At 39.2% G+C, this 19220-nt stretch overlaps 1 protein-coding gene across 1 annotated transcript in view; it reads right to left on the reverse strand.

Moving 5' to 3' along the window:
- The window catches only part of TMEM57 (transmembrane protein 57), a 55208-nt gene that overhangs the window by 5208 nt on the left and 30780 nt on the right, over nucleotides 1-19220 (reverse strand). The window contains exons 7-10 of the mRNA XM_012645917.1: nucleotides 7850-8008; nucleotides 6320-6502; nucleotides 3853-3973; nucleotides 1568-1742 (exon numbers count right to left, since the gene is read on the reverse strand). Of these exons, the coding sequence (XP_012501371.1) occupies nucleotides 1568-1742; nucleotides 3853-3973; nucleotides 6320-6502; nucleotides 7850-8008 (638 nt within the window). The remainder of the gene's footprint in view (nucleotides 1-1567; nucleotides 1743-3852; nucleotides 3974-6319; nucleotides 6503-7849; nucleotides 8009-19220) is intronic.

Consider the following 19220-nt stretch of genomic DNA (forward strand, 5'->3'; position numbering starts at 1 on the left):
AAATGAATAAATGTTTTTTAAGTTTTAATTTCTAGTAGGTAAATATGGAAAGATATAATCCACTTTAAAGAAACCTCTTTGGAGTAGTAATTTTAAGAGTATAAAGGGGTCTCTAAGACCAAACTTCATGCACTGTATTGTATTCATCTTTTTCTGCCCTGGAGCTTCTAGACAATGTTTTGTACAGTGTAACTGCTCTGTAAGTCCCTGTTGAAATTCTTTCTTTCAATTTTTTTTCAAAAGAGACAAGGTCTTACTATGTTGTCCAGGCTAGTCTCATACTCCTGGGCTCAGGTGATCCTCCCATATCAGCCTCCCAAGTAGCTGGGACTATAAGTGCACACCACTGCACCCCACTTGAAATATTCTTTTCCTTCCACTAAGTCAACTGTTTGGAAGTTCTTTTCAGTACTCTATTTAGTAGTCTATATTCTATTTTTTTCAGTATTATACTCAATTTAGTACTCTAATTGATTCGGAGACTAATCACTTTGTTAGACAAAATCCAAATTTATCATGCCTCCATTCAAAAGCCTTCCTGAGCTCCCCATGTCACTCAGAGTCCCAATATCTTTCCATGGGCCACAAATCTGTTGCTACTCCTGCCTCCAACAACTCTCCCCACCACCTAGGCTGCACCTGTACCCGTGCTCCCTTTTCAGGGCTTTGCACGTGCTGCTCCCTCCCCAGAAGTGCTTTCCTTCAGCTATTTACAAGGCTCACTCTCTTCCTTTCAGTTTCTTCTCAAATACTACCTAGTCGAGGGATCTCTGGTGATTACCATGTCAAAAGGAGAGGCCTACACACATACATATCTTGTCTTACCACTGCTTTATTTTGGTCATTGCATCTATTGCCACGTGACATATTCCCTGCTGGCTTGTTCATCATGTCATTGCAAGGGCTGTATCCTCAGGGACTCTCACTATGCCTGGCACATGGTAGGTCTCAGTAAATATCTGCCAACTGGATGGCCTCTTTTCCAGACTCTCCCCCACTTTTCCCTTATTTGCAACTTTTGTTCCAGCCAAGCAGAGCCAGCTGCAGCTCGGAACACATCAGGCCCCACCTAGCCTCCCAGCCCTTGCCCAAGTTGTTTCTTCTGTTCAGATGCCTTTCTACCCCTCACCCCTACCCCTTACCACACTACTTCCTCAATTCCCAGCTCAGACATCAGCTCCCCTGGGAAATAGCCCTCTTCAGCTCCCCAGATTGCTTTAGTCCCTGCCTCTTTCTATGTTCCCGCAGGCTCCGTATAACTTCTGTGTCAAAGCACCCTTTTCATGACCCTGAGGTTCTCTACTTCTTCAACAACACTGTGAGCTCCTTGAACGTAGAAATCATACTTTTCTCTGTACGCGCTGCACTTGACATGTTCTCATCTCACAATATGTCTGCAGAATGACTTAATGTGATGGTTTCTACATTACAGTGTTGGGCACTTACCAAAACACCTGAAGAGAAAATCGAAATGCCCTTTGATCCAGAGCTCTAAGGGGAGATCTGCCCTCTGCATCCCTGTGCATTCTCAGTCACACCACCTCACCAGGGGCCTGCGCACTCCTACCTTGGGCAATCTCAAGCTGCCGCTTTGCGTCACCCAGTGCAGAGAACAGGTCCAGCTTGATTCTCGTCTCTGCGCTTAGGCTGTTCTCCAGGTGCTGCGTTTTGTCTTGCATGGCTGAAAGGGCTGACATTAACACCTCGGTGTCCTTCTCATTTTCCTTATACTTCCGAAGCTCCTATCAATATCATCAAAACAGCAATGCTACAAGGTACTTTTGGTATCTATGTCTGTAAGTTAGCCTGAAATCACAAATTAAATCCCACTATACTTGGCCTGGCCACTAGAATACACAATTCTGGTATTTCATGGGTTTAGACCTTACCACTTAGAGCAAGTGCCAAATGTACTTATAAGGCAGTATGCACATACAAAAACATTTAGTAGATAATCATTTGACTGTGCTAGGCATGTGTCTAGATAACAATGGGCTCTGCCTCCAAACAAAACACTTTCTTAAAAGCCTAATTCAGAACCATGGAGCACTTTTTCCTTGCTGGCAACTTGCAAATGTTACTGTAATGCTGTAGTCAAATTTGCCAAAATTCTTCTCTCAACTTGCACCAAAAATTGCAAAAATGTTAATTATTTTGACAGGGCATACTGCAAAATTAGCCGGTAATATAGCTGGTAATGTAGCCAATTAATTTATAAAGATATTTGAATTTTTTTTCTTTTTAAGACAGAAATCTAAATTTATTAGAGAGAACTTAGAAATATATAAAAGTTCAAAGAAAATGAAAATTACCCATAATACCAATAATGAAAAATTTGATATATTTTCTTTTAGTCTTTTTTATGCATGTTTATCTTTTAGCATGACTAATACCATATATACAGTTTTGTATACCGTCTTTTAAACTTGATTTCAACTATTTGGAAATAAAATTTTTATTGCCTGTATGATATTCCTGAATGTTTATATACCAAAATTTAAACAGATCTCCTACTGTTAATATTGTTTCCAGATTTTTTGTATTTAAAATATATACCACCACTATGAACATCTTTGTACAACCATCACTGGTGAGATTTTAAAATATTTACCTTAGGTTGGATTACTACAAAGAAATACTTAAAAAAAGTTCATGGTCTTTTCTAGAAAGTTACACTTCCACCAGCAATGTATGAGGCCTATATTGCCCCATCCTCACAAAGATTGATATTATCATTTAAAAATTCTTTGCTAATTTCAAGCGATATCTAATTTTAATCTGCTTATCTTTTGTGACTGATGAAGATATGTTACGTTTTTATCATTTATTTCTTCTGTAAATTATTTGTTCATATGCTTAGCCTATTTTTCTCCATGTCTGAGCTCTTCTCAGAAATTTTATGAGCTATGTATATATTAAGGAATATTAATTCTTTCTTTATAAAATTTGTTGCAATATCTGCACCTTCCCCTATTGACTTTTTATTATATTTTTGCTTTGTGATTTCTTCCATTGCTTTTATGTTTAGAAAGTCTCCTGTTTCAAGATCAAATACATTCTACTATATTTTCAACTAGTTTTTAAAAAATAATTTCTTTTTTTTCTGCATTCAAGTCTTCATCTGGAATTTCTTTTCACGTGGTATAAGATGAGCTTCTAATTTTTTTCCAGTTATCCAGCTATTCCAAAACCTTTTACTGACGAATCCTCACCTTTTCCATCTATCTCTGATGCCATCTTTACCACATGCTTTAGGCTTTGTCTCCAGGTCATCTATTCTATTGCACTGACGTGCCAGTAATTTCTTACCAGTCCTACATGATTCAAATTACTGTAATTTTACAATACATGACATTAGTTTTAAATGCCAAATACTTGACTATGGTATACATAGCCCAAAAACCTGGCTACGTGCACAGCACTAGCACCTTTCTTCATCATGCACTGCTAAGAACCACAATCTGCAAGGTTCAGAGCCATCCAGGAGGGTCAATTCCCTGGCAATGGACAGAAGGTTAGGGCTAAAAAGAGATGTGTAAGTTCCAAATGACACTAATCTGGCCTATAACTTGAAAAAGTTAAATGAATCTCTGGTCGTCAAATCCTGGTATAAAACATGTCAAGGGACTGTCAACATTTCTGGATTGTGTTAGAATCCGGCTATATTAAATATGACTTAAAATGAGCTGGACAAGAGTAGAGCTTCAAATATTTTCTGTCACATAGAGATTTTCAGATGCAATGGGATTTGGTCTGTATCAAAAGGCATTATCTCCCCATTACAACATAGAGCACAAGTCTAGCATGAAAGAGGAATTCCAGTATGAAGGAAGTCTTTTGTTCCTCTATTACCTGGACTTTCAGTTCTAGTTCTCTGATCTGGTCTTCTTTCACCTTCATGTCCATTGTGAGCTTCTTGCCCTCTGCTTCTAGCTCTCTGATCCGATTCCGTAAGGTTTCGGTACATTCTCCCCTTTTGAAAAAGAAGAGAAGGAAATACAATGATTTAAAAACTACAGGTTTACTTATATTGCAGGATTGCTATTTCTTTTATACTCCAGGGTCTGTCAGGTTTTAGCTTTTGGCTCAGTCTGTTCATTCTATTCTTTGATAATTTCAACAATGATCTAAAATAATTATCATTAGTCGAGTGTCTGCATGAGCCAGGCACTAAGCTAGGTACCTTGTCCATGCTATACCTTTCAATTGTGACAACAACCTAGAGTATATTATCCCATTTTCCAGATAAAAAACTGAGACTACACAGATAAAACACTAGTCCCAGATCACCTTGGTTTTAGGTCACAGAACAGGGATAAGAACTGAGGTTTTCTAGCTTTCCAATCTAGCAAACTTCCCACCAAGCCACGGTGACTTGGGACAATGCACACAAAGCCGAGCAAGACAGAGTTGAACATAGGCTAGCTCCAGCAGGGGACAGTGAACTAAAAAAATTTTTTCTCCACTTTTGAGGGGCTATTCATTGGGGATTTCACCTTTCTTTAGTCACAGAGTTGCCACAAACCCAGAGTAAACAGAAAAAGAAGGGTGCAGCATTAGGCTGCTTCTCAGGGCTATAATAAGGACAAGCTAAAAGAGATGATGGCAATGGCCAGTCCAAAGCTGCTGAACTGTTTGGGTTCCGAAACACCCCAAAAAGGAATGTCCAGTGAGAGATTTATGCCCTGAGATTTACTTAAGAATAAAACCAGCTCTATATAAGTGATGGCAAACAAAGACCGTCCAGGAATAAGGTCAAAACAAAGAAGCTTGACTGGAGGCAAAAGGGATTTGGGGTAGATACTGAAACCAACCTACTGATTCTTAGGCATGGGAGACACTAAACAATATGGTTAAGGAACTGCTATATCTTCGTCAGTGGAATTTTTTTAAAAAGGGTAGGTGCTAGATGAATTAAGGAGAGAAGAAGCCACACTAGATGGCTGTTTAGGAAAGTTTCCTCTGAGTGTAAATGCTTCAGAAATGCTTACACATCTTTAAACAAACAACCCACAACCTAGGCAGGCTAGTCAAGGGTCTTTTAAGTCTGTATAGATGATGGGCCAAGTGGGCTCAGCCATCTGCAGTCTAGAGCTCTGCTGGAAGGCAGGATCACCTTGGAGAGAGTTCTCACTTACTGTTATTTCCTAAAAGGTGAAATGATTCATTAATTATTCTGCAAATGCCAGAAGAAGGCTATTAACATGGCAAAGGTTGGCAAGTAAATTACTTGTTTAGTACAACAAAGCAAAACTCAAGGAAAAATCACAGTTGAATTATATCACATTGATATAAATTAGGATGGAAATTAAAAGTGAAAAAAATAACAATTTACTCTCACTCTGTTTCTGCAACCCCATAACTGATCCCCCACCACGCAGATGGACTTCATTAGTAAGAAAAAAAAAAATACCAAAGAAAAAGTAATAAACTAAAGTAGAAGCAAAAAAAAAAAAAAAAAACCTCAAAAACCAAAAACCAAAAAAGCCCCTCAAAGGTTCTTAACTATCTTCTTTCCTTGCTGGAATTTAGATGGCAATTACATTATCAGTTTTTGGGATTCTTGCATATAGGAATATTTTTCAATGATATAGGAGGTAGTCCCCATTTTCATCACTCTACCGATTTAATGCTATCTAATAGAGACTCACATTTCACTTTTTTTTTCCAGCTCATTTGACAGTTTGCTGATATCCAAAAAAGACATGAGCAGTCAGTACACAGTGCTTGGGCAACCAAAATTTTATCTTTTCTACATTTTAGGCAAAGAACTCCAGAAACACACACACATAAGAATAGAAAGTAATGACAGGTCTCCAGAGCTGCAGTCCCCAAGCCCCGGGCTGTGTCTGTTAGGAAACTGGCTACTAATCACCACCTGAGCTCTGCACCCCACCCCCTAGTCCGTGGAAAATTTGTCTTCTATGAAACTGGCCGCTGGTGCCAAAAAGGCTGGGGACCACTGCTCTAAAGCGAACAAAATTCCAGATGGAATCACTCAAAGCAATTAGTAATCATCAGCCTTACAGAAAGTGACTGGAAATCCTTTTATGAACAGTACTTTGCCTCCCAGGTACAGGAGGCATGGTGATTCCCTCATCCCATTTCATAGATGAGGTCGCTAAAGGATGAAGTTGTTGTAAGACAGTATAAGCTTGCAGAGATGGAGTTTAAACCAGCTAATAAAACAGTACTAAAAGCAATTCATCTGTGCATGGTTGTTGTATGTCCAATCCTGCCCAAGGCATCAAATTCTCATGTCTGTCTTGGTACAAGGAAAGCCAACCTTAGACTAAACACTCACGTGACATGGACATACCTTGAAGCAGCAGCAAATGCAACAGCCCGAGCAGCAGTGGCTTCTTCTAACTTCTTCCTCTTCTTCTCCTCCATTAACTGCTTTTCTACAAAACTTCGGGCTTCCTGCTCAGCTTTTAGCTTTTTCTCCAACTGGCTGATATTCTGCTTGTCTTTTTGCTTCATTTGCACGGCATTATGTAACCTATATGGAATGATTGTCACATAGAGTTTTACAATTAGAAATGCACACTGTAAACCTTGAGAAACATGACTTCTCTTCATCACTTTAAGGCCAAGTAAACAGGAGGTTGAACAGCAAATCCTAAGTGTCAACTCCCAGAGTGCCGAAGTAAAACATTGTCATTATTCTTAAATAACTCCTAAACACCCACAAACAAGCTGCCTTACAAGACAGAGAATCAGAACTAGTCTCTGCTCTGTTAAGGTAAGTAATTTACAGAAGGTATTCCAGAAAATAGGGTAAAACAAGTTTAGAAATCTAACAGAGGGGAAGATAATTGTAGAACTAATTCTAGTGCCCCAGAGCACCTTGAAAAAACTTCATTTCAACCAAAGAACAACTGATGGGACCAGCCGTACTGAAACTGAGGTGAGGGGTAGAAGAGAGATGGTTTTTCTTTTCCTAAATACAGTTATGCTGCAGCCTACTGCAGCCTTTCCCTTCCAGCTGCAGGACATTTTCTCAGAGTGTCCCAAAATTGACCTCTTGGTTAGAGTCACAGGATGCTTGATTTCAGACAGAAATTTTAGCCATACTCCCTGCCTGCTACCCCAACACCTAAGCTTTTCCTATCAACATGAAATGAGATTATTGGGATGTTCTCTGTGTATCAATGTTAGAACCACCACAAATGTTGATCAAAAGCAATAGAGAGGTTATTTGCCTGTAATGCTTTAGCTTCTGGTTACAATCCTAAAAACGTTGAACTCCTCTGTCAATGGGGAAAGCCCAGAGCTTATAATAGTAATCACTACCACACACATTGCTTGGAGTTTTAAAAAAAAAAGGACAGACCCACAATTGAGTCAAGAAGTAATTCCAGAATGAATTAATGGAAAGCCTAAAGGAATTCACAAAGAAGAGCTGGCTTTTTGCCTGCTCTTCAAATAAAATCAGTCAAAGTTCAATGCCATTTTTCAGTTCTGGAAATCAAAGTAAATTTAGTCTAATCCTCTGGTAACTTTCCCTCAAAGGAGCAAGATTTTCAAATTGTGGTAGAACTACTTGTCAATTTTACTTTTATTATCACGAAAGCTTAATAACTATTACTATTTTAAACTAAGAAGTTATTTAATGAGAGAAGGCAAAATAGTAATATTAATAAACTTTTGTTGCAATGAAATAAGTTTTTATAGATTTTATAAACATGTCGAATGTCTGGTACTAAATCAAGTATTTTAAACATTTTATTTCAAAACCTCTCAGCTAGGTCCCTTTGTCACCACAAATCTTGTGCTCCAATCTTTGGAAACAAGAGAAACGGTGAGGCTGCTGGGTTCCCGCCAAAGGTTGGAAAGGTGCACATACTTGTTCTGCAGCAGCTCGTTCTCCTGCCGGAGCTGGCCCATTTCTGAGCGGATCCCTCGCTCGGTACTTGAGAGGGAGCTGATCTGACTGCGGAGCTCTTGTTCCACTTGCCTACTGGCCTGCAGGTCAGCCTTTAACTTTTTAATGTCTTGTTCCAGCCTAGAAGGAGAAACACAGCATTTTCACCTGGGAGAGGACACCCACAGGGCTGTGGGAGACCCTGGTTGAGGTCCCAGGCTGCTGGGTGGATGGCAGAAGACCCCGCTGGCAGCTCCTGCCATCATGAGGACTCCTGTCCACAACTGGCTTAATTTTATTGAAAGATTCCACCCGGGTCCCCACCTCTTCCTACTAGGATGTAACTTTCAGTTTCCCCCAAATGTCTGTGAACACTAACAGGTGAAGATGGCATTTGTGAGGATCTGAGCTGGTGATAAAGGAGAACAGGGAGGAAGAGGGTGGCTGAAGATGAAGGCCCTCCCCCCACCACCAAGGGAAGTATGTTAAAAACAACTCGTTCATGACCCACTTGCTCATTACTGCTTTGAGATATTCTGATAGATCAGAATTTACTGTCCGAGATTCCCTTCCTGCCCGTGGACCAAGAAGAACAAAGAGTCTATGACAACCTCCTGAAATTGCTACTAAATGATCTTCATACTTCTGGTGATTGTGGCAGAAGAGCTCATTAGACTCAACAACGAAAAATGAACAGATCATGGGCTCTAAGATTCGTAAGAAAACTCCATCTGTGAACTGAAGCCAATCTTTTCTCCTCAATTCCTTACTCCTGTTTCATATATTTTCTTTACTACAATAATAGTTTCATTTTAAGTCAGCAGTCCCTAACCTTTTTGGCACCAGGGACCAGTTTCATGGAAGATAATTTTTCCATGGATGGGGGATGGAGGGGTGGGGGGAGTGAGGGATGGTTTTGGGATGATTCAAGCGCATTGCATTTATTGTGCAGTCAAACCTCTCTGCTAATGATAATCTGTATTTGCAGCCGCTCCCCAGCACTAGCATCACTGCCTCAGCTCCACCTCAGATCATCAGCCATTAGATTCTCATAAGGAGCGTGCAACCTAGATCCCTCACATGTGCAGTTTACAGTAGGGTTCACACTCTTATGAGAATCTAATGCCACTGGTGATCTGATGGGAGGCAGAGCTCAGGCGGTGATGCAAGCGATGGACAGCAGCTGTAAATACAGAGGAAACTTTGCTTGCTTGCCTGTCGCTCACCTCCTGCTGTGCGGCCCAGTTAGTGGCCCAGTTCCTAAGAGGCCACAGACCAGTACCAGTCTTTGGCCCAGGGGTTGGGGACTACAGTTTTAAGTGATATGTATTGGGGACCTATACATATTGCTTAAAATGAAACTATTACATACATATATGCACATGTAATACTGAAAAGGGTAAACGAAAAGTGTAAAATCAAGTCTCTTTCTTCACAATTCACTTTACAATTTCACTAGAGGCCAGGAAATAGACAATTAAAATGATTAAACAATAACACGTGGGAGGCCATGATTAAATACAAGCTAGAAGGAATAATAATAACAGCAACTACTTAATGAGAATTTATGTTCTAGACACTGTTCTATAGACTTTAATAGTACAAGCTTATTTAACCTGTACAACTCTGGGCCAAGTACAATTATTATTCCCATTTTTATAGATGAAGAACTCTAGGCCAGGAAAGGTTGCAGCACAAGGTCACCCAGAGAGTCTAACTCCAGAGTCCATTCTCTTTACTGCTAGGCCAAATTATAGCTATGTCATCCACAGCATGGTAGAGGAAGAAGTGCTACCTGAGTCTGAGGAAAGAAGACTGGGAAGGGCTTTGCAGAGAAGATGGGGACTGAGTTGGGCCCTGAAGGTTGGGCAGGATTTGGAGAAGCAGAAGGGGAGTGAGGAGATATTCTAAACGAGGGTGAAAACATGCTCAAAAACTCAAAGGCAGGAACAGCCATAGACATTTGGGGCCAAGCAATCAGTCTGGCCTCTAAGGATGAAGGGAAGAAAATGGGAAAGGATAGAATGGATCTGGTAGATGGGACTGCGGAGAGTGGTGCAGAAGGTCAGGCCAAGGGTGGCTGCCATGTGAGACTTAGAAGACACTTTTTCCATCGGGATACAAACTCACAGATAGGTAAAGCCAGTTTGCTCTGATGAGACTCTTGTGCATGTCCCTAATCCAGTATACTAACAGAATCAAGATTTCTGGAGGGCAATGGTTATCTTTCTTTGGAATTGTCAGCTCCATAGACTAAGTCCTTACAGACATGTTTTATTAAGCACTAAATCCCCAGAGCCTACTACAGTGATCAACACTTACTCAATATATGTTGCCTGACCTCCCTTAGGAAACCAAAGAGCAGCTTTATTTACCTATTTGCCTTTAGGCAACTTAAAAAAAATCTCAAAAACCCCAAATTTTATGATTGATGATCATCTTGCAGGTGCAGCAGCCAGTCTTCCTGTCCAGTGCCTGGGAGCATGGCCTAGAAACCCTGTGTTCCAGAAGTACTGCTAGGTCTCCTGACACAGCTTGCTCCCCAGGGAAGGGTCACAAGTCAACATCACACTACACTTTCCCTATTGCCAGGGTTATTCCAGTTGAATGTACTCTCAGAGCCACTCTAAACAATTGCGGATCATCATTTACACCATTGCCACATTGTCTCTCACTCACCTGAAGTCACCCAAGGGATGTATTCCAAAAAAGGTTGATTCTGTCGGGTTATTCCCATTAAGAAGTTTGACTGAAAAATGTGTTAGGTAATTCATCTTTCTTGATAAGTTGATTTCACAGTCTCAGGACTGTATTTTTAGTAGCAAGGGTGAGTTTTTGGATGAGAAGAGGGACTAAGCATGGTTTATTAAGGGAGTGTAAGTTCAGGGTCTAGACACAGCTCCGGTGCTAATAACTCTATGACCCTGGCTGGGCAAGGCTTGTAAATTTCCAGGCCTCAGTTTCCTCCTCTAGGCTGATGATCTCTAAAGGCCCTCCCAGTCTGGTCTCAGATTTCTAAGCCTGACACACTTCCAGATGGCTCCTGATGTGCCTCTTTAGATGAGCAAACTAAGCCGCATCAGATGCAGATGCATAGGAATCAGGTTCCACACAGCCAGCCGACTGGGACAAAACACACACCACAGTTGGGAATGGAAGAAAAATTAAATCTGCAGAGGCTCGAAGTCAATATTTTGTGTTTATTATTTTCTTTCATTTTTTTAATTTTTAAAAGCCAGTTTTCCTACCACAAACTAAGAATAACAATGTTTATTCTGAGTGAAATTTTAGAGTTCCCTGAAAATTGTAAAAATACAAAGAGCTAATGCAGCTATGAGACCAAAAAGTGCAAAGCCTAGAAATAACTTCTGGAGACCACAAAATGCTAAACAACAATATACTTTTTTATGTGGAACTTTTCTGAAAATTTTGTCAAGGACAAATATCAGCACAATACAACAAAAATAAAATCAAGTGGTTAAAAAGTATGTTCACTTTGTGAAAACTCATAAATTACATATTTAAGAATTGTGCACTGTTGTATATGTGTGTTATACTTCAATAAGAAAAGGTTTATTTAAAAAAAATAACAATCTCACAAGACACTGAACTAAAATGCTTCAGGATTTTCATAACTGCTACCATTAATTTTGGAAAACTGTGAATTTTAGTTTTACCTTGAATGTCCACCATATATTTTAACTCTTTACTGAGGTAGGCGGTAACATGATTTACAACCCCATATTGGATTTATTTTTTATTGTAAAAGTGATACCACCCAGTCAGCATAAAAAACTGAAAAAAGTATAAAGAATAAAAATCTAAAAACTCACAATCATCCATACAGAACCGCTCACTATTCACAGTTGGTGTACTTCTTTTCTGTATGTCTTTTTTTCTGTTTCTTCACACATGTAAATATATTTAATATTGCTGAGAGCATGTCCCACATATAGCTTACATATCATAAGCACCTTCTCACACTATAGAAATTTTTCATTAATAATTAACTGCTGCATAATATTCCATTGTATGGATATATTATACAATCTTATTCTCTAAGACATACCTTAATTTTTGTATTTGCCTAACAGAAAAATTTATGCCGTGAGTTTTAAAAGAATTATGTAAATTAGTAAATTGAACTGAATCAAGCAAGTCAAGTGTTAGAGGCATTTATTAAACAGATAACTACTACTTGTCTTAATGGTATACTTAACCCTTTGGTACTGAAGTTCAATACTTCCTGGGTAAAATACAGACATATAATTTATTAATGTGAAGTACTAAGAAGTTTTGATTAAATGGTGTTAAAAGGCTAAATGTAAAATCTTCAAATGTATTCACGGGATTTTATCAAAATGTCATTAACTGAAACCTAAATTAGGAGCAAGTGGTCAGGAAGAAAATGAGGCAGAAGTAATAGTTCATAATCGTTGAAAGTAATTTCAGTAAGTAGGGATAGAAAGAACAGAGGAAAAAAACTAACCCACAAGCTCAGACCCCTTTTATCAGAGCTAAATCTCACACTCTTCCCTACACTATGGAATTTTAAGGGATAAAGAGAACTTTTCTCCAGAAGAGCTACAATCTCATAAAAAAAAAAAAAATTGGGGCCAGATACATCTTAACCAAACTTTAGTAAGGCTTAGCCAGGAAATAAATGTGCTCCCCGTTTGCCCAACTCCTCTGGAACCAGTTTTCACACTTACAAAGGCCTGCCCAGTGGCATCACCACTTCGGACACAGGGCCCAAGGCAAAGCTGGAGTGTACAATAACGTCCATTTTTGTCCAATTATACAAGCCAGGGTTCTAAACTATTACATATTTTGTCCAGGCATCTTTCCTATCCACTTTGCTGATAATTTTAAAACATAGCACTCAACTTCTATGGAAGCTGTGAAGCTACTTCTGAATCTCAGTATATTACCTAACTCAAAGGTTAGAGTTGGGACCCATCTACAGCAGCAATTTCTCAGGTCCCCAAGTCAGATGCTGGGCTGACTTCGAAGCAAATTTATCAAACTGTCTTACTAACCACTCCAAACCTTAACTGCATCTCACCTTCTCCCTAATCCTACCCAGCTAAGGTAAGCTGTAATGTAAATGATTGATAACTATTTAATTTTGCTGGGCACGGTGATACACCTCTGTAGTCCTAGCTACTCAGGAGGCTGAGGCGGGAGGATGGCTTTAGCCCAGGATTTGAGGCTGCAGCGTGCTATGATCATGCCTATGAACAGATGCTGTGCTCTAGCTTGGGCAGCAGAGTGAGACTTGGTCTCTAAAAAATAAAAAAATAAACAATTTTAAAAGAGTCATTTTAATAAAGGGTAATCTCCTAACTGATCAAAGAAATGAAGTATAAATGTTAGTCTTTCAGGCAGGCTAAATAGGAAAAATATCTTTGAGCATCTGGAAGGATACCTGGTAGTAAAACAAAGTATAGTATTCAAGTGTCAGCTTTTAGTTGAAATGGGTATTTTTTTTAAGTATCTGAAAACGTAGGCAGATACTATGTCTAAATGTTTGTAATTCTTATCTTTTGTGAATTACTTGAATTACAGCCCACACCTCTACAACTTCACTGAAAGTTTAAAAGTCACCAGGGGATACTGCTAATAACGTCACGGTTTTATAAAGCCTGACTGCAGCTTTATGAGGCCTGACTGAGAGCTCAGGGGAAGTTTAAGGCATCAGGGCAGTAAATTTCCCCAGGAAACAAGTCCTGCAGAAAAGAGGCAGACTTCGTTTCAGCTAGGACTTCACCTAGGAGTGACTAGGATTCACAGCTCATACTCATTCTAGAAAACCACCTGAGTATGTATCTCTTGTGGGCTGCTGGCTGGGCCCCAAGAGTTCATGGGGACAATGAGGAGCCTTGGCTTTGCTGGTTATCTCTGAACTCTAAAGAACATGTGACAGAGATGCTCTAGGCTCTGCAACACATTACTTGCCCTGCTGCTTGCTAAGAGAAGGGCTTCAAGAGAGAGATCCAAGTTATACAGTCACGTGAAGGAAAGGTGGGTTTTCTAACAAATCCTCACACCAGCCCAAAGAACTCCTTGTTTTTAGACATATTCTGCCTTTAACTATACCACCCCCTTGGGAGGAATGGCCTCCAGTTTTCAATCTCCCTCATTCTTCAAGGCCTAATTAAAACAACAACAAAAATTTCAAAAACTTTCCAGCATGAGGAACCCAAAGTTCCTTTTTGGTGCTTCACATCTGGCACTAAACCACTGCCCTATGCTGGGATTTTTGTTGTTGTTCTGATGTTTAATCTTTTTCTGTGTATATATATCTTAATTCTAACAAGATTATAAGTTCTTTGAAGCTAGGGACTGACTGTGCTATAAAATTAAAAGCTGGGACTTTATTTGTAAAGTTTTTTCAATCCTTGTAAGATCCTTTTGCTAATCCTTACTCTTATGTCCATCTCCTCAGTGCTTAGAATAGAACAGAGTCAGTGTTACAACATGGGAGGCTCTGGAAACAGCCTATCTATAGCAGGCCCTCATATTTTTAATTTAAATAGTGGCTGAAGGAGACAGGGGTAAATGGTGTTTGCTTATGAAGGCAGCAGGTGCACATGAAAAGAATGAATGAAGAGCAACTGCTTCATCTTGATAAGTACCTAATTCCATTAGGAGTTCCCCTGGTATACATTAATCATACAAGACAAGACTCGGTTAGGGACCACACAGCTGTCTGTGCAGAAAGCTGAGCTCATAAATCAAAGCTCTGTCCCCAGAAGAAATGCCAATTACTCTCTGTACCAACTCCTTCCCCCACCCTTTCCAGGTCATTCACACCAACAGGACAGGTAGCATGGGTCATTCACAGAAAAATGTATCCTAAGAATATAGTGGATGTATCCCATCTTTTTTTTCTTTTTTAATTTTTTTTTTATTTCAGCATATTATGGGGGTACAGATGTTTAGCTTACGTATGTTGCCCTTGCCCCCCCTCCCTCCCTGGATGTATCCCATCGTAAGTGAGGCCTACGCTGACTTGAAGCTGCTCCCGTATACTCTATAAACCACAGCTTTGGAAATACCAACATGGAGCTGCCTCAGGTCTCATTGTGGTGGCTACAACTGCTTACCAGGCACAATTTTCCAAAAATAAACAGCTTGATGACCTGATTACTAAGTGAAACCATATTACAAAGTACCTTATGTCTCTGTTCCGTAGTCTGTCAAACACAAAAGGCAAACACATTAATTTTTTTTAAGGAATGCAAAGAGAGACAGAAAAGAATTCTAGAGGCTTTCACACAACTGTTCGTTTAGGGAAATAGGGTACTGACTTCTTGAAGTTCTTTAAGAATAAAGCTATGAGTGCCAAGAACTAGTATTTTTAATAAGGTCCTTAAAGGCATATGGTCAGATTTGATAGTTTATATCAAAACTCTTTAAAATGTTCACATCTGTTGATGCAGCAACTGGAGATAGACACAAAGATTTATGTAAAAGCATGTTTGTTGTAATAAGAAAAAAAATCAGAAACAAATATTCAACAGAAGATTGGCTAAATAAATTATAGCATATTCATGTATCTCACTGCTATTAAAATATTAAATCATTAAAAATCATTCAAGAAGAATATTCAATGACATAAGAGAATGCTCGTGATATAGTCAGTGAAGAACACAGTTCTATATAAAACACAAGAACACAAGTTCTGTATAAAACATTATATATAGCAGGAATTCAGTTTTGTAAAAAGAACATGTATATATGCAAGAGAAAAAGTGCTGAGAAGATATATATTAAATAGTGGTTATTTCTTCTTCCTTAAAACTGGATATAATAAATATGCATAATTTATTTTTAACATTTTAAGTATCATTTGATAATTTTAAAACAAGTGGCTGTTACCTGCCTCCCATGGCTGTTCAGTGTTCATTGTCATTCTCGGATCTGCCCATGTCACAGGCCACTTTCAGAATAACTTGAAAGCCTTAGGGAAAATCCAACTCTTACTTTATAAACTTTTTAGGTCACTCCAAAAAAGGGGAACTTTCTGAAGAGAATACCTCAGTTTCTAAATCTATATCAACTACTCCCTATTTATCAGTTTCTATCAAAACAATAGTTTTTCTATAGCTAGTTCTGGCTTATTGTCACATTCTGGCTCTCCTAGGAAAGGCTCTCGGCTACGTACACTGGCCGCAGGAGAACAGGCATTGCTCTGACCTTAGGCTTGACTGTACCACATATGTTACAAGAGAGGGTGCTGCGAAATCCAGATTCTAAACCAGTATACCTGGGAAGTCTGAATAACCAGGGCCCAAATCCTGACTTTTGGTGTATTTTTATGCTCTAAGAACACAGTAGAAAAATATCTTAACATGGAGTAAGTTACCAGCCCTGGATACAGGTAGCCTAAGCAGCTCTCTGTACAGTATGGTTTAAGGAATGCCAAAAGGCTCCAAACCACCCTTCTTATCACAAGGCTGTTCCCTCTTCTAACGATATGAAAGACTAACAGGCGTGGGAATTCAATAGTAAAGGGGGTAGTCTTTGGTTCTGGTGGAGGTATTTGTCAACACAGGCCTGTTTTCCAGGATGGCAGGGAACTGAAGGAAGAAATGGCAAAAAGGACCCATTAATACATGGCAGACTAGTTCATGGGATTTAGCAGATACTTCCTAAAGGAAAATCTTTGCCATAAGATAGTCAAGTGCAGCTGGGGCAAGAGGGAGCAAAAGTTCAGGAACAGAGGTCACTAACTGGTATGCCAATGTGGCCCATAAACATGTTTTATTTGGCCCTCCCTGTACGTGATATTAAAAAATGTTTTTTAACTGGGAGATTTCATACAAAGATACCTGTTTTCAGCAGCTCTTTAAAATATCAGAAAGTTTAGCAACATTGGCCCTACAACCCCCATGCCAATAACTGGCTGTTCAGTGCAGTACTGAACGACTGAATGTGAATAATGACAACACTGGACCCCAGAATGTTCACCCCAGCATGTCCCACTAACTCCTGTTCCCTGTCTTGCTCCTCTAGGAATCTGAGTCTGCAGCACTGCTCTGGAGCCTGGGGGGAAGGAGTAGGGGCAAGGTTCCTTTCCAGTTCATTATTTCATGTTTCTGTTTTGAATCTATTGGAATAGTCTAACAAGAAAGGTAAAATGTACCTTATAATAAAGGAGAGTTGTCATTCTTCCTATAAAAAAGAAACCAAAACTTATATTAATCCTGAGAGTCCCAGCTAGCTAGAAGAAAAGGTCTAAGAAGAGGTCCCCAAGAGATTTGCAAAGACTGAAATACACCCACACTGGCTGGCAAAGTATCCAGATAGCCAGTTTCTAAACGATAGCATGAGTAATATTTAAAGAATATGGTTCCTTCTCCTTGGGGTCACCTCCCCCTTTAAGGAATCCACCCCTAATCCCCTTAGCTGGAAAACTCAATTCATTATGTGCCAGCAGAGGTGCTGACTCAGAATTTAACATAAAGCCCTTCAAAGTTTTGTAGTAGTTCCTTGTCAATTCTAGTGAGGAAACTTGCAAACAGTCTATTTTTTATAGAAATCACTGTTTTGATAGAATAAACTCTCAGGACTCAACATTAAAAGTGTTTCTTATGTAGACTTCCCCCAAATAACTTATGTGTTACTTCATAATTTATTTATCCATCCAACATAATCACCTTCCTGCTTAGCCATCTGAACATGGAGACATTAGGTAAACTGCTTGCTTCAATTCATTTATGCCTAGTTTCTAAAATGCCATATGGTTTTCAAGTCACAAAATAGCCCAGTTTAAGTATAAAATCATCATGCTTCTATTACCATGTTTATATCCCAGAATATTACAGTTTTAAATCCCTGTAATAGTTAAAACAAACCCAAACCATACTGTAAATTAATATAAAAAGGGTTAACCAAGCTAAACTATAAGCACCTAAAATATTATGGGCCTAGCAGAAAATGAAAATAAATCAGGTCTGACAAAGTATACCTGCTCAGACATACTGCCAGACAAACATAAATCAAAAACATGTTTCCACAGAGACAGAAAACACACTAAACTTACTGAATAGACATATGGCTCTACTACTTATTTTTTCCCACTTGAAAATTTCCAAATAATTGAGTAGTAGCTATAGCGAACATTTTTAATCTAGTCTAGCTAGAACCTCAAAGTGTTCAGTTTTCATAGACCTTATACTAAAATTTCATATATATTTTTTTACTATAATTTTACCTTCATAATTTTTCCTCTCAGCTAAAAACAAAGCCATTACCAAAAAAAAAAAAAATTTTTTTTTATATGCTCCATAGAAGCAGAAAGGCCTGCTTTGGTAGCCCTTACTCACAGGGAGTCAAGCAAGTTATTCTGCAGCAGTAGGGTGTTAGCACCACGGTGTGCAGGCATCTGCAGGGAAAGCAGCCAGGATAAAACCCCCAAAGCCCAATTCACTATCTTCCAAGGTCAGATTTTCTTCTTCAAACTATTTCTGACACACAGGTAAAATGCATTCAAATGCAGATGAGAAAAAACAAATGCACCATTCTCTCTCTAGCACTGGAGATAATATATAAGCAGCCAAATACATTCTAACCTGGAGGATATCCTTGGAGCAAAGGTTGGAACAGAAATGCGGGATCTAAGCTACCGCTTCTGCTACCACAAAGACAGAGAATGATCTGGGGCTGGCAAGGACAGAGGGGACCAGACCAGCTAGGAAAGATGAATAAGACAAGGCAAACTGAGATGTTCTCCATGTTCTTGGCTGAGATGTGGCTTGTGTCTAGATTCCTTGGCCCTGAAGCAACCAACCCACTGCCAGAGCAAATGGATTTTTCTTTTTGACAGCAGCACCTCAGAAGATTTTTCTCCCCTTGTCCCTTGTAACTTCTAGAAATTCTTGCACCTCCTGAAAATCCTTTGGAAAAAGTACTGAGAGAGTACTGGATTTTAAAATTTCCCGGGAAATACCAAGAAAAGCGGTTTGGAGTAGAAAGCCTATTTTTTAGAAATAAAATTGATAAAACCTCCTCAAAAATGACAAATAGTTTGACGTTAGATGTCTGGTCCTTGACCAGGTCTAATGTAATATTTAGGTTTTCTAACTTCAAAAGCCTTTGAGATGCACTGTGACAAAATTCCTAGGCCTCATCTCTCCCTCCCCCTGCTAGCCTTCCTAATATTTGCCCTGCACAAAAGTAATATTCATTCATTCAACAAATATTTATCGAGTATCTACTCTGTGCCAAGCTCTGTGTACTGTGATGGACCAGAAAAAAGGAGTTCCCTGCCCTCGGTGAATTTACACTCTATTAAGGGCATATAAGCCTGCTGTAAAAATTCAAACTATACAGAAATAAACAATGC

Source organism: Propithecus coquereli, unplaced genomic scaffold, assembly GCF_000956105.1.
Source record: "Propithecus coquereli isolate 6110/MARCELLA unplaced genomic scaffold, Pcoq_1.0 Scaffold239, whole genome shotgun sequence".
NCBI classification, from domain to species: Eukaryota; Metazoa; Chordata; class Mammalia; order Primates; family Indriidae; genus Propithecus; species Propithecus coquereli.